The sequence below is a fragment of the Colius striatus genome, chromosome 8 (assembly GCF_028858725.1).
Source record: "Colius striatus isolate bColStr4 chromosome 8, bColStr4.1.hap1, whole genome shotgun sequence".
Lineage (NCBI taxonomy): Eukaryota > Metazoa > Chordata > Aves > Coliiformes > Coliidae > Colius > Colius striatus.
The window spans coordinates 36,918,263-36,938,192 of record NC_084766.1 but is presented as its reverse complement, the minus strand read 5'-3'; the positions used below and the strand labels follow the sequence as shown (position 1 = coordinate 36,938,192).

General features: G+C 47.3%; 1 protein-coding gene across 3 annotated transcripts in view; it reads right to left on the bottom strand.

Annotated features, from left to right (window-relative positions):
• PTPRE (protein tyrosine phosphatase receptor type E) overlaps positions 1 to 19,930 on the bottom strand; it is a 94,165-nt gene that overhangs the window by 7,690 nt on the left and 66,545 nt on the right. For 2 of the 3 annotated variants that reach the window (XM_062001066.1, XM_062001064.1), the window contains exons 3-16: positions 17,884 to 17,986; positions 17,535 to 17,608; positions 15,713 to 15,849; positions 11,476 to 11,566; positions 10,897 to 10,973; positions 10,744 to 10,780; positions 9,918 to 10,015; positions 8,888 to 9,007; positions 8,018 to 8,178; positions 5,298 to 5,433; positions 4,614 to 4,763; positions 2,506 to 2,599; positions 1,629 to 1,705; positions 185 to 319 (exon numbers count right to left, since the gene is read on the bottom strand). In XM_062001066.1, coding sequence (XP_061857050.1) covers positions 185 to 319; positions 1,629 to 1,705; positions 2,506 to 2,599; positions 4,614 to 4,763; positions 5,298 to 5,433; positions 8,018 to 8,178; positions 8,888 to 9,007; positions 9,918 to 10,015; positions 10,744 to 10,780; positions 10,897 to 10,973; positions 11,476 to 11,566; positions 15,713 to 15,849; positions 17,535 to 17,608; positions 17,884 to 17,986 — 1,490 coding nt within the window. Of the gene's footprint in view, positions 1 to 184; positions 320 to 1,628; positions 1,706 to 2,505; positions 2,600 to 4,613; positions 4,764 to 5,297; positions 5,434 to 8,017; positions 8,179 to 8,887; positions 9,008 to 9,917; positions 10,016 to 10,743; positions 10,781 to 10,896; positions 10,974 to 11,475; positions 11,567 to 15,712; positions 15,850 to 17,534; positions 17,609 to 17,689; positions 17,747 to 17,883; positions 17,987 to 19,930 lie in introns of those variants that run through there. The other variant, XM_062001065.1, reaches the window with a different exon arrangement.

The following is a 19,930-nucleotide window of genomic DNA, read 5'->3' as shown; positions in this document are numbered from 1 at the left end:
GCAGTTTGGGTGGGTTTCGGTGGGTTTTCTGAGAGCCGAAGCAAAAGCAGCCCCCAGCACATGGTGGAGCAAGGGCTCGTTTTAGGAAAGGCACAACATCTCTCCTCAGCCACAAGCAGCTTATCTACTACTAACACTCATCTTTTAGAGCAGCTGCTTTACTCTGAGGCTGCGGGACACGTACCTGCTCCCTCTCCTGCACCTCCGTGAGCATGACGATGGTGTGGCACTTCCACTCCCACACCATGCGCCAGAAATCCTCCACGGTGTGCGGCAGCGGGCCCTGGGTGGCAATGAAGTAATCCTTCTGGCGATAGCCCTGCGGAGACACAGCGGGCGCCTGACGTGCTGCCAGCCAGCGCCAGCGGCAGGGGCAGTGCCAGGGAGGGCCCCAGACCCCTCCCTGCAGCCTCTGTGCAGCTGGGCCATGGAGCACACCCGGTCCTTGCTCCTTGCCACCTCCCCCAGCAACACCCCAGGCTGTATTCTATGACTTTTTACAGTAGGGATGAGACTGTGCAGTAACAGGGCACTGGAAGGATGTCACAGTGAGATGAGAACTGCAGCTGCTGGCTTCACTTTACCTCGATTTTTGAGCTACAGTTCCATTTACATACTGACGTGACCTTCAGAGCTGTGCCATCCACAACCCTCAGTCACTAATGGGGCTTTACTGCTTAAGGATATAATTCATTCTCACAGAAATAAAAACAAGACGCAGAGGAAGGTGTTGCCCAGGTCTCAACAGAAAGCTGGGAAGAAAGTCAGGAATTAGTGGAAAGCAGGAGTTGAGGACTATCAAGATGCTGAGGGGATGGAACATGTGTGTGAGGAGGAAAGGCTGTGGGACCTGGGGCTGTTCAGCCTGGAGAAGAGAAGCCTGAGCTCAGAGAGACCTCAGCAATGCTGATAAATACCTAAGGGGTGAGTGACGAGTGGACAGGGCCAGTGTTTGTTGTGTGGTGGCCAGTGCCAAGACAAGGGGTAACTGGCATGAGCTGGGACACAGCAAGTGCTGCTGGAACAGGAGGAGAAAGTCCTTTGGTGCTGAGGTGAGGGAGCCCTGGCCCAGGCTGCCCAGGGAGGGTGTGGAGGCTCCTTCTCGGGAGGTTTCCAACCCCACCTGGACATGTTCCTGTGCCCCCTGAGCGAGGAGAACCTGCTTGAGCAGGGGCTGGGGCTGGAGCAGCTCTGCAGGGCCCTTCCCACCCCATCATTTGGGGATTCTGTAAATTAACACAGGTGTGCCCCGGTAAGCCCTGGCTCCTGAACACTGTGACAGCCTTTCACCTACTACACAGGAACTTTTTCCTTTCCTCAGAAATTCATTAACCTGAATGCAGACAACAGAACTGTCAGATGTCAGTTTTCTGCCTTATTCGTTCTGCTGCCTGTTTGTTCAAATTTGACACAAGCCTTAGTTTATACATCTAACAACAGGCAGAATGTTCAAGTTACACAGTCATTTAAACTGAAACCAAAAGCATCAGCTAAAGAACACTCAAAAGCAAACCCAAACAAAAAAGCTGAAGCTCTTTGTGAGCCAAGTTGATTGTGTCTCTCTAAAAAGACTTATCAGCACAACATCTGACTTGCAATTTGAACACAAGGACATTTTGGATACGTACATCTATGAAGGAGGCGTTGATGTAGTCTGTGTACTCCTGCCCTCTCTTCATCGACAGAATCACTCTATTAAAATCATCTGAAGAAACAAAAACAAAAAGCAAGGCTTGTCTTACTTGTGGTACCAACAAAGTATTTCCTCTGGAAGCTAATGAGTGTCCCCGAGATGTTCCCCAGGATTCACTCAGTCAGCATGCAGAGGAGGGCATGAGGTTTTCTGCTGTTGTTTTTCCATGCACACAGGATTTGGCCTGGAAACCTGAAACTTTCATTTTCAGGTGCAGATGTTACCTTGCTGCTCCAGACTGCAAGGAATTCCCCAGAAAATATGTTGGTTTAAAGAGTGAAGCTGGTGAATTATTTGTTTCAGTCACGAAAAACACCTGATCCTAACACATCACACAGTGCTGAAGTAAAAAACGACTCCTGAAGCTGTTTGCAGACACTTGGTAAGGGCATCACATTTATAAGGAGGGGACAGTGCTGCTTCTACCAGGAAGTTCTCCAGCAATGTCAGAGCAGACATCCCTGCAGAGAGCAAAACAAAACCAAGGGGGTGCCTAATGGAACCACCCTCAAAAATGCATTCTGGCTAAAAATGAAGTGACACCAAAAGCTGCCACTCTGGGCAGTACAACGGGCTGGGAAAGCATCTGAGTTTGACAGGCAGAGATGTTAAAACTTCTTCTCTTGCAGACATGCAGTAATTGTCTGCAGAACTCCTGTTGCCAAACCCAGGCTGGATCTCTACCCTTGAGCTATCCCAGCAGAGACAGACTCTGAGATGAGCTGTGGTGGTGTTGTCAGAGACACTGTCAGAGACAAAATCACTGTGCAATGACTGCATTTGTTTCTCTAGGCAAAGAGTTGGTGTCTTACATGGGATAATCTGGATGACTCGAGCTTTCTTCATGTTGGCTGGAAGGTTGCCAGTCCTCATGTTCTCTTTCATGATCCGAACGTTTGTTAACTTCTGCAATAAAACAGAGATGAGGGTGAGAAGCGGCTGGAACAGAAGCGATTCTCGCTGCACTCAGAGGGTCTGGTCCTGCCTGGAAAACAATTCACAGTCATTTTTTCCATACTGATGATTATTTGAGAACCTGAACCCATATCCAGTGCATATCAATGAAGCTGAAGGGCCATGAAATGACAGAAGGTTTCAGTATTTTGGGTCAGTTTGTGGCTTAAGACACTTTTGGACTACAGAAGCAGACAGTAAGCCATTCCCCTTGGAGAGGTCCAACTTTCTTAACTAGACATTTGGAAATGTAGTTTCATCAAACCAGCCACTTTTGGAAATGCCTTCTAATAAACAAGTCTGCACAGCACTTCACCCAACATGTTATTGTTTTCTCCCAAGCCTTTACGTCAGCAGTGGCAAGTACTTGAAAGCACTGAAAAAAGCCTCTTTTATATGCTTCACTTCCTTTATGGTCACAACATGAACTGAATTCATATTAACTTCAGTCATACCACTATTTTTACCATCCTGTCAGAGCTCTGGTCCTTCAGTCCTGTCTGTGCTCTCCCTGCCTCACCACCCTGTTCATGGCATAGCAAGGTTGCACAAGCTTTTCCAAGCTTTAGCTAGTGCAGACACCAACAGTTCTCATTATTTCTCCAGTTTGTGCCGACAGCATTCCCAGGACACAGAAGACAATCGCTGCTCTTGCCCCAGCAATTTATTTACAGTGTACATTACACACCCACAAGGTTGTGGAAGATAACAGAAGGATCACAGGCTGCTACTGCTGGGGTGGGACTTACCAGAAAAGGATCATAGTTACACAGTTGCATTTCAGTAACTACCTAAATCACATTTACATGACAATTCATTTCATTTCAGCACTGCAAGCAGACTTTCAGGCCAGGTATTGAGTTTCAGGAGCATACCTCAATTCCAGTAAAGTCTCTAGAAACCCTTACCCTCTGAGAAAACATTTCTCAGCTACCCTGTAACACTGTGCTCAGCAGACTTTAAGCCAGAGGCTCTCATACCAGTTACAACACAGCTCTGCCCTGTTCTGGGGCAGGTGGGCTCATCCCAGCACTCTCCAGAGCACAGGGCAGAATGGAAGGTGGCTCTGTGCATTCCCATGCAGCATTGCTGGTACAGTGGGCAGCAAAAACAGAAAGTAAAAGCATAATACTTGATATTTTCTTTTGCTTCCTTCCCTCAGACAGACCAATACTTTTGATCTTTGAACTTGCTGCCATATCATCAGATGCATTTTGACACTGTTTTCTTTTCCCAGTTTCTGTTTAAATTACTCCTTTAAAGGAAAGGGACAACTCCAGTTAACATCTTTGTGTCTTTTAATGCTTTAGATCTATAGAATCATAGAATGGTAGGGGTTGGAAGGGACCTTTAGAGATCATCTAGTCCAACCCCCCTGACAAAAGCGACACATGAGTTCCGTTTCCTCCGGACAAGGAAGTCTGTTTTAAACAGTGATCACAAAGAGCCAGTGTGTTTACTCTCTGCATTTGAGGTTACTCCACTAAACAGAAGTGGGGTAGGGTGTTTTTTCCCTTCTCTTTCCTGACAGATCTGGATACCCAGCACAAGAAGTGTAAATTCTCTGCGACTGCCTCTGCCTTCAGTCATCAGTGAGTTAACAATCCCACTGAGATGCAAATTAGGTGCAGGAAATCCAGCTCCCTCTTCCAAGCATTATCTGATCTGGCATCTAGCACCAGACCAAAAGAATAATCCCATTTTTCTTCTACAAACAAACAGAAAGCAGAACAGAAGTGCCCATAAGAGATGCAGCTTCGAATGAGCACTTGCAGAACAGGACCTTAAACCAAGCCCCATTCACTGACTCCACAGGCCCCATTAACAGCAAACTCTAAATAAACCCAGCTTCTGGGTTTTGATGGAGCTGTCATTTTATGGTTACACTTTGCCTGCTCTTCAAGTATCTCTTTGGCTTAAATGTTTCCACACTTAGAAATCTTATGGCGAAGACTTTCATACTTACTTTGAACTCCTCTTCCAGCCCTGTTTTGACGAGGTTGGGTGCTGCGCTGTGTGACGTTTGGAGGTGTTTTTCTAAGGATGACACATCCAACTCTGTGTCACCATAGAGGTAGTATTCAAGTAAGGCTTGGTAAATGAAGGAGTATTGCATCTGGAAGGAACAAAGAGGCAGATGCACAGACTGCAAAGGAAGTGATGAAATCTGGCACTGTCATCTCTCTGACCTGGCCTGCCACCCACTAAGGATCAAATTGTACCTTAAACTAAAACAGAGTTTTCCTGTTACTTCACTCACATCCTCTAAGATTGCACTTGTGTGTATGACACCGAAAGATAACCTGCCCCATCCCTGGAAGTGTCCAAGGGCAGGTTGGACAGAGCTTGGAGCAACCTGGGCTAGTGGAAGGTGTCCCTGCCCACGGCAGGAGGCCAGAACAAGATGATCTTTAAGGTCTTTTCCAACCCATTCTATGCTTCTATGAGCATGCTTTACGGTGTTCTTCACAGCTCTGACGTGCCTCTATCTTCTTCCCCAACCTCATCCTTCTACTGGGGTTTGTTCATTTGCCAATTATCCAGGTGTGCAAGAGAACGGGACGTCCTGGGATGCAAACCAGAATGGAACGACAGAACCACGCTCTTCAACCCCCACCAACTGTCATTCCCACCGATTAAGTCCACTTACGTCAGTCTGAACCATCTGAGGACGCTGATTACGGATCCTTGAAACAAACTCGAACACATCCACCTTCTGCTCCGCGTGCATCATGTCTATGATGGCATCTATCACGATGAAGGTGCCCGTGCGACCCACGCCGGCGCTTGCAAAGGACACACAAAGGAAACCTCAGCTGCATCACAGGAGCTGCCACAGCCTTGACACAGGCAGAACTTATGCCGTTTATATTGGACTGAAACACCCACAGGGAAGCATCAAATGGCTTTTTTTTTTTACTCTAGCAATGATAGCAACAAAAAGGGGTCCAGGGTTTGAACAGAAAGAGTCATCTCTTCAGAGCTCTGCAATGATAGGATCGAAAGTGTATTGGAAAGATCTCTGGGAAAAAGTTCTGCTTAACTAAGTATAATAATCCAGAACTTGTTCTGTACCTCCTGCCTGCCATCCCCGATTACCTCTTCTGTCGAGGTTTTCTAGTATCTCCTCCGACAGCCACGAGAGGGAGCGCGACCATTACAAATGACACTGTCCAGCGACTTTCAGCTCTTCCTTTCAGAGGAAGAGGGCATGGCATCCTGTGCTAGGCATTAACAGCTCTGCATTACCCTGCTGCTACCTTACTTTGCACAGCAACTGCTGTAGTGTCCACAAGCACCTTCTGAAACACGACAGAAGTCTCTGTCCCCATCCCAGAGTGCTCAAAGACATAAATCTGTTTTCAGTCAGGAAACGTTAGGTTATAAATAACACCACAAAAGAACTATTGTGTGAATAACACGACCTAGTGCTGAGTAAACACACACAGACACTGTGTGGAACAGAAGGCCCTGAGCCCTCCTGCTCCAGAGGTGTGGAGGGATGATGGAGATCAGCAGCCCTTTGGAGTACTACAGCCCTCCACCAAAACTTCACACACCTTCTCCACAGTGGACAAGTCCACTGTTACCTTCTGACTCTCTTTGTACACAGCCCTGCTCACTCCCTGTGCCTCTGCCCCAGGGTTACCTTACCCCCAGAGCAGTGCCCACTCAGTTCTTGCCTGTTCCTGCTAATGCTGGTCATTTCACCCCACCCCGTGCCACTTGCCTTGGAAGTTCCTTGATTTTATCCTTCCTTAACCTACTCCCTACTCAGCCATTCCCCAAAGCAGCTCTCTGCTCACTGAAAAAAGGTGTTTCTGAAAAGTTTGGGGAAAAAAAAGAGCTGTCAGAAACTCCTGCTCCACACCTCACCCCTTCCCCACTTGCAACCGCTCTTCTCTACTACCAAATGCTAAATTACTGCTTTATTAACTTCCAGAAGATGCCAATTGAGCAGATTTTGTCAGAATGACTGGGTGATATTTTTACAGAAGCCCACTAAAAATGGCTGGTTACTCACTACCGATGGGTTTCCCTTTCCTCCTCTCAACAATTCAATAGTGTCATATCCTGAGCTGTAACGGAAATGCAGTGTCACCTCTCTGGTTGCTGGTTGCCAGCACAGGCTGAAGCACTGCAGGAACCCCCAGCACTGACACAGAACCCTGTTCTATCTAAATCTCTGCAGATTTTTAGCAAGGTATTTTATATTGCCCTTTATCTTCTCTCTTTTCCTGCTGATTAAACCAAGTATGGAATTTCCTGCCAGTACCAAATCAAGCTGAAGCCCACTATGAGTCTCCTCAGAAGATCCAAGCAAAGGCTGTGAAAATGTTGTGGGCTTCTCAGAGGAAAAACTATATGAGACTACTACAACCTTCCTTTTCCATTTAATGCTTTTCTTTAAGCCTCTTACATGGGACACCTAGGAAAGAGGAATCCTAGTAAGGCAAGGTCTGGATGGACAGAAAGAAACAAAGAGGCCGGCTCGGTGAGGCCAAACACCCTCTTTCTCAATAGCACACACTTCAAGGACTCTTGGAGAGTATTTCTACATGTCCAACACAAGCAAGAAAAAAAGAAACAAATGTGAATCTGTTACCAGTTCCTGAAAAACATGAGCCAGGCAGACAAGGCTGCTACTCTTCCCTCTGCAGCCTCGCTAGGGTAACTGCCTCTGAAAAGACACTTGTGTCTCAGCTGTGAGCTTTCAGTTGCCTTAGAGATTGCAGTCATTCTCTTAAAACTGTCCTGGAGTTTGTTTGTGGTTTCATTAATCTCAATTAAGATTTCAAGCAGTTTAGCACAAGCCTTTATGAGCAGGATGCTCATGTGTGTGACCAAAGGAGTGGGAATATGCTCTGCACTGCTATGTGGGACATTCCTAACATTGCAGCATTCGAGTGTCTGAAATGCCAGTCTTTATTCACAGCTTTCTAGGCATTTAATGGCTAATTTACATAGCAAACTGCAATTTTCTTGTGGGAGAAGTGGGGGATGAATTCTCAGAGGAGCATTAAGTGGCCAAGGTCACAGATTTGTATTCCAACTCTGTTCTTCTGACAAAGGACATATTGATATCAGACACTGCTTATCACTCAGGGATTGAAAACAAGAACCCCAACCCAAGCCCACAACTTCTGTTTGAGTATTAAAATGACAGCAAAGACAGATCTTGTGAAATTGTGTTTACCCCAAAAAGCTCAGCATATTATTGCCCTTTAGATCCATAAATATGTGAGTACATAGCTATTTATGCACACACACAAACTGTAGTCTATCAACAGAAGACTAAAATCCGTTCCTGATACCATACACCTAACGCCAGGCCAAGCTCAGAGCGGGGCTTGAACAGCACATACATACCTACAGTGAACAACAATGGGTCCAGCATGGGCAGGATTCAACGTTTTGACCTTTTTCAGGAATTTCAGCATGCCAATGGGTGTGAAGGGCACCCCGAAATCTGGCCAGCTGGTGAAGTGAAGCTGCGTGACGAGCCTGGGAGCTTTGCAGCCGTCCTGAAGCTGCAGGGGACATGCAGACTCGGAGTTAGACACTTCACTTTTAATGCAGAGGTTTACAAACAAGCTGCTCTGGTTATTTGTGACTTTAATCCCCATGCAGTTCTGCATAACTGCACATGGTTTACCACCTCCCACCAGCATATATTGTCTCCAGTCTTCTATCTTAATTAGACAGCTATTGCATGACAAACACAGCAGCCTTGCATTTAGGGGGTGATGACCTCTAGCAATGTAGTCTCATACAAGGCCACACTCCGTGGACATGAGGAAAAATCACCCTCACCAGCTTCCTCGTGATCTAAAGCTTTAACTTGTACTGGAGATGAAGGCTGCCACAGGAACTGAGCCGTAACGTGACATCACTCAGCTAATACCCACAGACTGCTCCAAACACCCAAACATAGCCAAATCTCACTTATTTAGCTATATAACTTGCTCCAAAAAAAGATCCAGCTGTTGCTCCTGTGCCCCCTTCCCTGACAGTCCCAAGGAATGGCTTTCTGAGGCCCTTGGCTCCAGGCAGGATTGAAGTGAGCCGAGCCTTTCGCCATCCATCCCAGTGCAGCCGCAGCTCTCCCTGCCTCTGGGAGGGCCCACACCTCTCTGCAAGCACCCTGAACTAATTCCTCAATGCCTCTGAAGCAAAGCTTTGACAATTTGCTTTGCAAAACGAAAGTGAAGAGCCAGCGAGAGCGTGGCTGGTGCTTACGGACTGGACGCAGAACTTGCGGACGGTGTAGTCCACCAGCACGATGCAATCTTCCACCGACACCCGGACGTGCCCGTAGGTCCAGCAGCCTTGGTCAGGCCAGTACTGGTAACACTTCTCCTGCACAAACACCCAGGGAGTTTTGTCACATGGAGCCTGGTTTCATTTCACTCATAAGAAACTTCACTCATGCAGTTATTTGAAACGGGGACATCAGGACCTACACGAGCGTGCAGTTTCCCATCAGGAACAATAACACTCTGCTAGTGCTGTTGCTGCTTAAGTGTATGTAGAGAAGGTGAGAATAGCTTTGAAGTTGTATTTCAGCCTAGCCAGGACTAAACAGCTTTTGGTTTCCTTTGTTTTTTTGCTGTTAGAGGGTGCCTAAGTGGGGGGATTGTGATGTCTCGACTCTTAAGCTTCGTGTGTAGTCAGGGGGAAGTGGGAGGCAATCCTCAACTGGACCCATTGGGAACATCCAGACTTAACAAGCTTCTCACACTGGCAACAGGCTTTCCTTGGGGACTGCCTTTGCTGTTTGAGCTGCATCAAGCAATACTACAACTGCAGTAAAACAAGCACAAGTGCCACCGTGAAGAAGCAGATAAGGAACGCCTCTCCTCAGTACTGACAGCACCTGCATTATCTTTCCATTGTTGTGAAAAAGGCACCAGAGAGGCAGGAAGGCCACCTTCCACACAGCCATGTGGTACATCACATCTCACAAGTGCCTCCTCATCTCCGTTTTTTGTCTTTGTTTCTACCCAAAGCCACCCACAAGCGCAGCCTTGTGCCGAGATAAAAACAGGCAGGTGAATGTGCCTTTGGCTATGAGCCAGGTAGGACAACATTAGCTGTCAGAGACTTTCCCTTGAGACCAAGTCGTACCAATTTGCATTTTGGAAATGTGCTAACAGGGGCTGCAGAAGGAAGTGGTCAGAAGGGTGACCAGGCAGGCGCTGAGCAGCCACGACTGCTTTTGGAGTGTGCTCTCCTACAGACATCCCAGAGCAAACTGAAAGCTCTTTACCTCTTTTCTTTCCTTGAGGTTGGTTAACATGACGATAATGGATGACTTCTGCTCCCAGATCATCCTCCAGAAGTCATTAACTGTTTCTTGCTTCGGCCCTGCAGACAGAGTTCAGCTCTGCTGAGGAAGGGTGGTGGAGACAAGGGATTGCAGCACGCACCAACACCCCCTGCCCCGAGCTGCGCTTCCTACAGGCTGCTCAGGTTCTGAATAGTCCACAGCCTTCTCAAAAATACCATCTTTTCTTTTACACAATCACCTACCCTTCTAGCAGACACCTCCTCTCTAGAAATATTACTGCTCTTCTTGGCAGGAGCATCACTGAGGATTTCTACTCTGCAGCTCTCCCCTGTGCCAAGGTCTAACATGACCCACTGTCAGCTGCTCATTGTGATGTGCTGGACAGGAGCATTTTTTGAAGAGCAAGGACAGCTATTGCTTTGTGTCTGAGGCTGTGGTAACAAAGCTCCCCAAATCTGTGACTACATACAGTGTAAGAAGTCATGTGAAAACCTCTGTATCAGGTTCACTTAGACTGAACTTATCATCAGGAGACATCAACTTTCAACCTCCTAGTACAAGATGAAAAAAAAGAGAGAAGCAAAGTGGGGATGGAGGGGGGAGTGTGAGCCTCTTGGCTCAGAGCAGCACCCATGGGTCTAAGGGCAGTAAGTTACCTCCTGCTCACTTTCATTTCAGCTGTAACCTCCAAACCCTGCCTCACATTTGGCCACTGTCTGCAGCTGAAAATGACCTTAAAACCACATCTACAGTTAAACTTGCTCAGCCCTAAGATGTACAGAACAGAACCATGAGAATAGATTACCTTGTGCTGCTATGAATTTATTCTTTTCTTTATAACCCTGTGGAAAGAAACACAGCAGTTAAAATCTGAAACGGCAGCAAAAGCCAGCAGAACAGGGCTGCTGTGATTCCCAAAGCTTGCACTCGGGCCAAGAGTGGACAACTGGCAACTTACATCTATGTAGGATGCATTGATGTAGTCTGAAGCTGGGGCTCCATCGACTTGGGTCAAAATCACTCTGGAATGATCATCTGGAAAAAAACACACGACAGGCAAGTTTGTATGTTCCTCAATCTGAAACATGTTGTTTCCATGCAAGCAGGAGGCCAGGGTGAGCACATGCTTCCCAAAGCAGCCTTTGCCTGGATCGTCCCCACCAAGAAACTTTCTTCACAAACCTCTTGCTTTGCTCCTACACCTGCAGGTCACCAAGCCTGCAGCTCTACAACACTGCAGGCCCAAACTTCTCTCTATTTCCTTGCCCCAAAGTAACCTGAGATCCTAAAACATCCACTTGACACAGTGCAGTTTGGAAGAGCTCCTTGAGAGCTACAGCTCTATAGCACAGCACCTGAGAGCTGCTACAGAAAACCCAACAGGAGAAGATCAGTGCTAGGGACATGCCACAGAGCAGACAGGATTTGCACATGCAATGCATGGAGAACATTTGTGACCACTGAATATTGAATGTTGTTAGGAACTGAATCCTACAACCAGCCTGGCAATTGACTTGAAGAGAAGGTAATGTCTTACATGGCAGGATGTTAGGGTATCTGTTTTTCTCCCTGTTTTCTTCTTTATTTGCCATTTCAAATGTTCCCTGCACATATCCAGGTGTTAATGACTGGAAAAAAAAAAGACACAGAGAAGTCAAAGTGTTAGAAAACAGATAACTCTGAACTGCACCTGGCTCAGGGAGGATCTGCATTGACAGACATTGCCCTGCAGGCAACAGAATTAAACAGCTCTTCCTCTTTTGCCAATTACTTTCATTGTAACAGGAACCTACATCCTGGCAGATTTCACTGCAGAAAAGGAGTTCAGCAGTTCTGGAAAAAATAAGTGACTTTTTTCCAGCAGAGATGGCACAGTCATGGAGGAAACTGTCAGGCTCTGAGCTGCTGCAGGGAGCCACAGCACCACAGCCCCGCTCCCTCCCACGGCTCCTTTCAGCAACAACAGTTGGTTCACTAACACAAAGAGGGTTTGATTGTTAATAGCTCACTGCTAAGAACATGAAACATCAAACACCTCACCAAGATCCACAGGTGAAGGCCCAAGTCTGGGCAGAAAGTGAGGAAGAAAAAGGAAATCACAGTTCATTTGTGCTGAAAGTCTCTGTGTGAGCACAAGGCAAACTCTGCAAGTAATCAGCAAGATCTAAGACTGCAGTTAAATTTAGTCAAGCTTAAAAAACCACCCCAATACAGTCTTGCAGAGATATCAAAGGAAAGGAAGAAACAGAGAGGAAGAGGGTGAAGATGAAAACAAGGAGCTGCCTGAAGTGGAGCCCCTCCACTGCTGAGATGAGGTCAAGCACGAGCAGGGTCAGAAAAGGCCCTGCTCACTATGAGACAGGGCTCAAGGCTCTTGCCCCACACTTTTAGCTGCCCCCTCACTGCAAACAACATAAACAAGAACTGAGTTTCATCAAGTTTCTTGCATTGAAGTTGTAAAAAAATCCATTGTTATCATGTTGGATCCCACTGAGGTGAAATCCCAGCAGTTTGGGAACATGCAGCCACCTTCTCCCATCTTTCTTCTATCTCCCACTGCCCACTCACATAGAGGAATCAAATGGTGAGCAACTGTATGACTTCAAGAACCTCTTCCCACTCGCCTGGCAGAGAGCAGGGCTTGGAAGTTCCCCTTAAAAACCACCACTCATGTTGTCAGGGTGACACAGGATAAAAGGAGGGGTGTGTGGAGAACCTCTCCCCCACCACAGAGCAAACAGCAACATGCACTTGTGGGATTGTTGTTGGGGTTCTTTTTCCATATCAGTTAAACTTGTGAATTGAGTCAAAGAAAGGAGAGAGAAGATTTTAGAAGAGTGGCAAAAGAAAGCTGCTTTTAGCAAACTGCTTAATTTCCTGCTTGAATGAAGAGCAAGCTTTTGCTAATGAAGATACATTCACAGTTTAGGAAACACAGAAACTTTATGTTTTGCATAAAAAGAAATAATTAGCACTTCAAAATTGACTGCTTCAAACTTCAAGGCAGGCAACAGATCCCCAGAAATACAGTCACAGAAGTTTTGCATCTTCATGTGAAAAGCACGTGACAAGTAATTGTCTGTGGGTAAATGATCTCTGCATTCCCAGCTCCTCACTCCTGCAAGGCCCTGATGTCTCCCCAGAAAGCTCCTAATGCCACACTGCTCTGGGGAAGGACAAAGCCCGTTTGGCTGCTCCCGCTGCTCCTCAGAGGGGAGGATGTGATTCATCGAGGATGCCCTTCAGCACGGCCTCTCCATCACCCCACGGGTCACGAGGAGCTGATGAGTCTTAGTGGTGCAGGGTCATCTGCTGCCACCACAGCCCTATCTGCTCGCACTTGGCAGGAACCCTTAAACCCCTCTGAAGCTTCATCTCCCCTGTTCCTCTTTTTGCCACAGAATGAGCTCCAAGGCCATCTTAACTGAGCCAAAATTAAAACCTCAAGAGCAAATTTTTCCAGGAAGGTTTTCAGACATTAATCTGAAAACCAAGGCAGTAACCATCTCAGCCTCCAAACACTCTGTTCATCCTGACAGAGGCAAACACTATTTGAAGGCATCACACAGAAAGGAGTACCTTTGTGTTCTTTTAGATTTGGTTTCTTTGTTTCCTGTGAAGAAAGAACACATTCTGTGAGCACTCTGCTCACAAAGGAATCAAATCAGAAAGCAACTGAGGGAAGAAGCAGCCTCTGCCATTTTTGCTAGTGCATAAGTGCAACAAGTGCAAGGTACCTCTCTTCAGTAATTCAAGCTTTAGAGATCAAACCAAAAGCATTGAAGAACATCATTGGGCACATAAAACTTAGAGAACTGTCCTCAAAAATCCTTTCTATCTGCTGCGTCTCTGTCTACCAGTACCTGCTTTGTTTTCATTTCCCCAGAAAGTTGCTTGGGCCCTAACTTCTTTGGCTGCTGCATGTGCCTGGCCACCACTGGCTCACAGCAATCACCATTTTCAGCCTCAGTCTGTTTCAGATTCACAGTGGAGAGCCCATATTTGCACTCCCAGAGACATCTACTTCCCTGCCATGTTAGATCAAGTTGTGCAAAGCAAAAGCTGCAGCAGCCAGAGATGTCCCAGCACATCCCTACCAGCTGAGCATCTCCAAGCCTCAGCCTGCCACCAGGGTCCATCATGGCTCAGCAGCTCCTGTTCGAAGGCTTGTGCAAAGGGGACAGCTTTGGACCCATCCAGAACCTGCTGGATTTGGCAGCTACAGCTTTGAGGGGCAGATACCAGGGTGACCTCAGCTGGTGGGAGGATGGAGCTGAGTTCAGGGCTTCTGCGTGCTGAGGGATGCTCTGAAGGAGAGGTCATCACACAGATGCCTGTGCTGAAGGGTCTTCGTTTCTCAGGCTCTTTCCTTCCAGTGCTGCTTCTATTTTGTCAGCTTTCCTCATTAATGCTACAACATCAACCACTCTGATTTTCTGCTGCCTTTCAGCCTTTCTTCCCCTCTCAGGCTTGAGCAAACCGCTCACATATCCACGCCAGCAGCCAGCAGAGACACCGCTGAGGAAAAACCCCCACGGAAAGCATCAAGCAGCCCGTCTGCACCATCCCCCTGACACTGCTCTGACTGCTCACCTAGGCAGACTGGACCCTGTGCCTGTGTGCAGACTGAAACTCACACGTGTGATGCAGAAAACGACCCAAGCAAAGCAGGTTTGAAAAATGAAAACAGACGGCTTGTTCTGCTGCGAGCTGCAGAACGAATTCATCAGGGGAGTCAAAACTCACAGGCACACATCTTGTCAAATTAGTTTCCACGTTCGTTCCATTGACTATGATAAACATCTCCACACTGCTCCCTCTCTGATAACGCACTTACATGTTTTAAATATATCATCAAACAAATTGCAGACTTAAATATGCTACCAATTAAGAAGGTAACAACAGACTGTCTAATCAACGCGTGCATCGGCTTTGGCAACTCCGGCTTTGACATTTCAGCTGCTGCTCTGTGCAACTTGCATCTGCTGGGGAGGGAAGTGAAAAGAGATCATAAAAATAAAGAGTATGGAAAAGGCCCCGAATGCAGACGTGTGAGAGCAGACTCATCGTTCCTGGCTTCTCCATAGAAACCATCTCTGCAGCAGCTCGCCGCAGATGCTGGCTGAGACTCATCTACGTGACCACACGCGACTGAAGCTCAGCTTATGGGCAGAAAACAACCCTCCATTCTGACCAAGGCAATGCTTTAAAGAAAGCCCTTGAAGCTGAGACACTCCAGAGAAACGTCATCTGCTATGGTGCTGCAAAGAGGGAAGCAATGGGATGCACCAACGGAGAGCAAAAGGTCAAGTTACCCAAAATAATAAAGGTTGAAGCTCCCTAAGCCAATAGTAAAGGCCAAGCTGTGTCTTCTCCTCCAAGCACTTCCCACAGAGGTGAATATCTCAGACTCCTAGAAAGTCCTTCACCACCACCAAGAGTACCGATGCTGAAAAGATTCTGATTGAGTTTTCCTTTCCTCCAGCTTTCAGGCAACCACTAAAGACCCTCTTTAAACGTCAGCAAGTGTCAGACAGGTTATGCATCACCAATTTGGGACCACCATAGCACAAAGCAGCCAACGCCGCGGATTTTGTCCAGGTCCAAGGTGACCAGTCACGACAGCGCACGTGCAAACGGCAGCAGCACGCTCACTGGGGTGCCGAGGCTCTGAGGTACCAGCAGCACCCACCAAGCGCTGGCAGAAGAATGGCTGGTGGTTGCAGATGGTTTGATCCAGCCCCCACACTGCTGGCCCTGTCTGCTCCACTCACGTTGAACTCCTCGCGGAAGAGCTTCCCCTCGTCTGCCGAGCGCATCCGGATCTCCTCCTCCAGGCTCTCCACTGGAATAGGGAAATACTTCTTTGGGCCCGAGGGAGACCTGCTGAGCAGCATGACCCGTTGCTGTTCTGTCAGCACAAGGAGAGTGTGTGTTAAAGGCATGTCCTGAGCAATAGAAAACCGGCTATTTCCAACTGCAAATTAATTGTAACGCTGGAAGATGCCAACACGTATTTCTCATGTGAAGCTTTGACTGGTGATAAAGCTCATTTAAATCACATAAACCAAAACCACGGGCCAAGCAGTTGCTTGGAAAGCACAATAAATTCAAGTACAGCCTCTTTGGTAAAATTAATGGCTTCTGTATTTACAGTACCACATCCAAATGAGACCAAGTTTCATTTAGAAAAGGAGAAGGCTCCTTCTTCTGAGGAAGAGTGTACCAACCCACAGCTGCTCTGCACTGCAGGGGCAGCTTTTAGTATCTAACACCAAGGAGATGCTGCTCGATTATCTCATTTGTGAAGGGGAAATGAACAATAACAGAAACCCTCTTAAACTTGACAGAGACCAGAAACTCTGCACTGCGACGAGCTGCTGCTGTGGCTGTTACCTCAGATGACCAGCACCAGCCCAGTCCCGTCCCACAGACCCTCTGCAGGGCACAGGCTGGTACAGGGATGGCTGAGGGAGGGCACTCCCTGCCACCTAGACCTTGGCTCTCACATGGGAATAAAGCCCCAGGACACCTTCACCTGCTACCTTGATGGAACACAACTGGTCACCTGGATATTGCAGTGAGCATCCCCCTGGGCTGTCATGGTGGAAGAAGTGGGGGGATAAAGGCTGCTGTTTGGTGAAGACAAGTTTTCTTTACAACCCAAGGCAGACAGAGCATTTCCCCACACACTGGTAAGAACAGGCCCATTGCCACTTGACATTAAAACTTGCTGGTGGCTGCGGTAACCATTCACTGCCCCAGGGACCTCCAAACCACACTGCCCGGGGTTCCTGGGCACCAGCACCCACCAAACAGGAAGCCAAGGGGTATATTTAGAGATTTGACTTTCTCTCTGACTGCCACTGTGTCTGTCAACACGGTCTTCAGCTCACAGGCAGCCATGTGGAACTGCCACAAAGATCTCATTCTTTTTACCATTAGCTTTTTCTCTTTGTTAGGGCTAAAATGACTCCTAAGCAAGAAACAGATGATTCCTCCACATTTGCTGAGTTTGAACCAAGTCCCACAAAGAAACCCACCCAAAGGGCTCAGGCTAACAGACATAAACCCAGCACACTGAAAAAGACAGCAGGAAAACATTTTCAGCTCCAGAGAGTGGTTGAATTCAGTGCTGCTGGCTTACACTGCTGCACTATCTCATCCCCTGGCTTCTCTTTACAGCCAGGAACCAGATTTTCATTTCAAGAACACTTTAAGACCTTTTCCCCCTTCTTTTAAGAAGCAGCATTGCAATCCTTTCTCTGAATACAAAGATCACAGCATCAGAAACCTGCATCTCAGCTGGCATCCTCATAAAACACATACAAAAGGCACCATGAACACTCACACTGCAATATTTTCTGTATCATAACTCAAACTTATTTCCAGATGCCAATTGAGACTGAAGGTTACACAGACACATTCTTACAGAGGGACCTCTTGTTTCTCTTCACTATTTTCTCTTTAAGATCAATCCTGTAAGTTACAAATAAGAAGCCAACAAAACTGAACAACTGAATTGCTGAGCAGAGAAGGAGCACGTGCATACAGCAGCAGCCAGCACAGTGAGAAGGACACCAAACCTCTCCATACCTTGTTCTTCTAAGATCCCATTTGGCATCTTTTTGTCCCCAGAGGTCACAACAGCTTTCCTATGTCTTCTGAACCTGAAACACACACACTGCGTTGATCTGAGTGCCGATGCTGAGAGGTTAACAAGCGTTTTCCCCGGAGGAGTCTTTACCAACCATGTAATTCTGGAGAAGCTCTTTCTGTTCATCCTGGGAGCAGGAGCCACCAGTGCCCTGGCCAACTCTGCCACGCTGCCCCCGAGGCTCCCTCTGCTCCCGCCTCCCCAGCAGCACCACTCTCATTTCCTTGTTAGATCATATCGAAACCAAACTTGAGCTCGCTCTGCACGCCGAGCTCCACGCAGACCTACCTGAAAAAATAGCCAGCCAACACAATGAAAATGATGAAGACCAGGAGCAGGATGAGCATTGAGGTCAGCAGGTCCTTGTGTAAGTTGTTCTCCTCTGTGGAGTCTGTGGATTGAAGGTGGCAGATGTGAACTATCACAGGCACAGATTGACAGATCTGGGAGAGGAACTGTGCTTGGGGTATCAGAGATCTGTGGCTCCATGCTTGATCTGCAATGCTGATATGGAAGGTTCAGTTTCTTTTGTCAGCCCTTTCCAGAGCACAGCTGAGGCACCTGCTGCTGGGAACACCAAGCCTGCTTTTGGGAATGACTGGTACGTAGTGTAATGGGTACAAGGTACCAAGCTCAATCTGAAGCCCGTTCCAAAGGTTTGCTGCAGCACCCTTCTCCACATCAGCTGTTTCTCAGCCAGGCAGAACTCACCCAAGAATGCCATCCTTCCTATAGGCTTTATGGACTGCAGAGGTAAAACGTGTTGGAAACAGCCCATTTGCCAGTCCAAACACTGCTCTGGTTGTACGAAGGCTGTGAAGCACACACTGAGCATGACAGAGGGGGGGAGGCAGGCAGAGACAGGGCAAACTGCAGCATCTTCTATGGCTTGTCATGTATATAACATACATATTATATATTTATAGAAGAACAAGTAGGAATGATGAGACTTTTAACAAAGACTTGGAGATTAAAATAAAACCTTATCTAGTACATAGTGCAAGTCTCATCCCTTGGTAAATAGTGCTTTTATGGCTGCACCTCTACGTTTCAGTTTCATTATGCTGCTGTAACCTTTTAATTCTGCTGAATAATCCAATAGGTAAGGTATCATATTGAAATTCCAATCCCAATTAGCAACTGAAGTCCCAATATGTTTTAACTAGGAAAGCAAAACTCTCAGCCTTAGCCTTCAGCAAGCCAAAGATAACCCTGCTACACGGTTTTCTTTCCAACCAGATGAATACATCCAAGTTAGAGTAAAAGAGGTGACAGAGACCTTACCAAGTGGGAAGGATGAAGCCTTCAAACCTGGAATTTCTTGCCTGTACCATAGGATACAGAAAAAGGGTGATCTTTCCTCAGTTACAAAGGAGACACCTGAGGCTGCAGCCTACAGAATCACAGAAGGGTGAGGGTTGAAAGGGACTTTTACCCCTTGTCCTGTCACTAGATACAATAGAAAAAAGTGCTGCCTCAACCTCCTGACACCCACCAGTGAGATATTTGTAAATATTAATGAGCTTCCCCCTCAGTCTCCTCTTCTCCAGCCTGAACAGCCCCAGGTCCCGCAGCCTTTCCTCAGAAGAAAGATGCTCCAGTCCCCTGATCATCTTGGTGGCCCTGCACTGGCCTCTCTCCAGCACTTCCCTGTCCCTCTGGAGCTGAGGAGCCCAGAACTGGACACAGGACTCCAGATGAGGCCTCACCAGGGCAGAGCAGAGAGGGAGCAGAACCTCCCTTAACCTGCTGCCCACACTCTTCTTGATGCACCTCAGAATGCCATTGGCCTTCCCTACGAGGGCACATTGCTGGCTCATGGTTAGATTATTGCCAACCAGAACTCCCAGATCACTCTCCCAGAGCTGCTCTCCAGCAGGTCAATCAATCCCCAGCCTGTACTGGTGCATGAGGTTGTTTCCTCCGCAGATGCAGGACTCTGCTATGCTGAGGACATCTATCAGAAGGGTTCCCTGAGGGTCTGGACCCTCCTCCCCAGTCTCTCCATCATTACACCAGCCTTCCTCAGCCTCCTTCATTTGCACCATTCAGGAATCTTACCAATGTACATTCTTCTAAAATTAAGGGGTTTTTTTTCCCTGTTGATGGTGTGGTTTGTTTTTTTTCCTTTTTAACTCCATTTACACACTTTTGACAAGTTCTCCACCATTCCTACAGTGGTCCTTGGGCACCACAGCGGTGACTGTCCTAACATCTCTTCCATTCACACTTCCCTCACCTCTTCCTTTTTGCTTCACTGCAGTAAAGGCTTTTTGAAGAGATCTTGCCACAAGCCTCAAGATAAAACATCAGGAAAGCACAAGATAACAGTAAA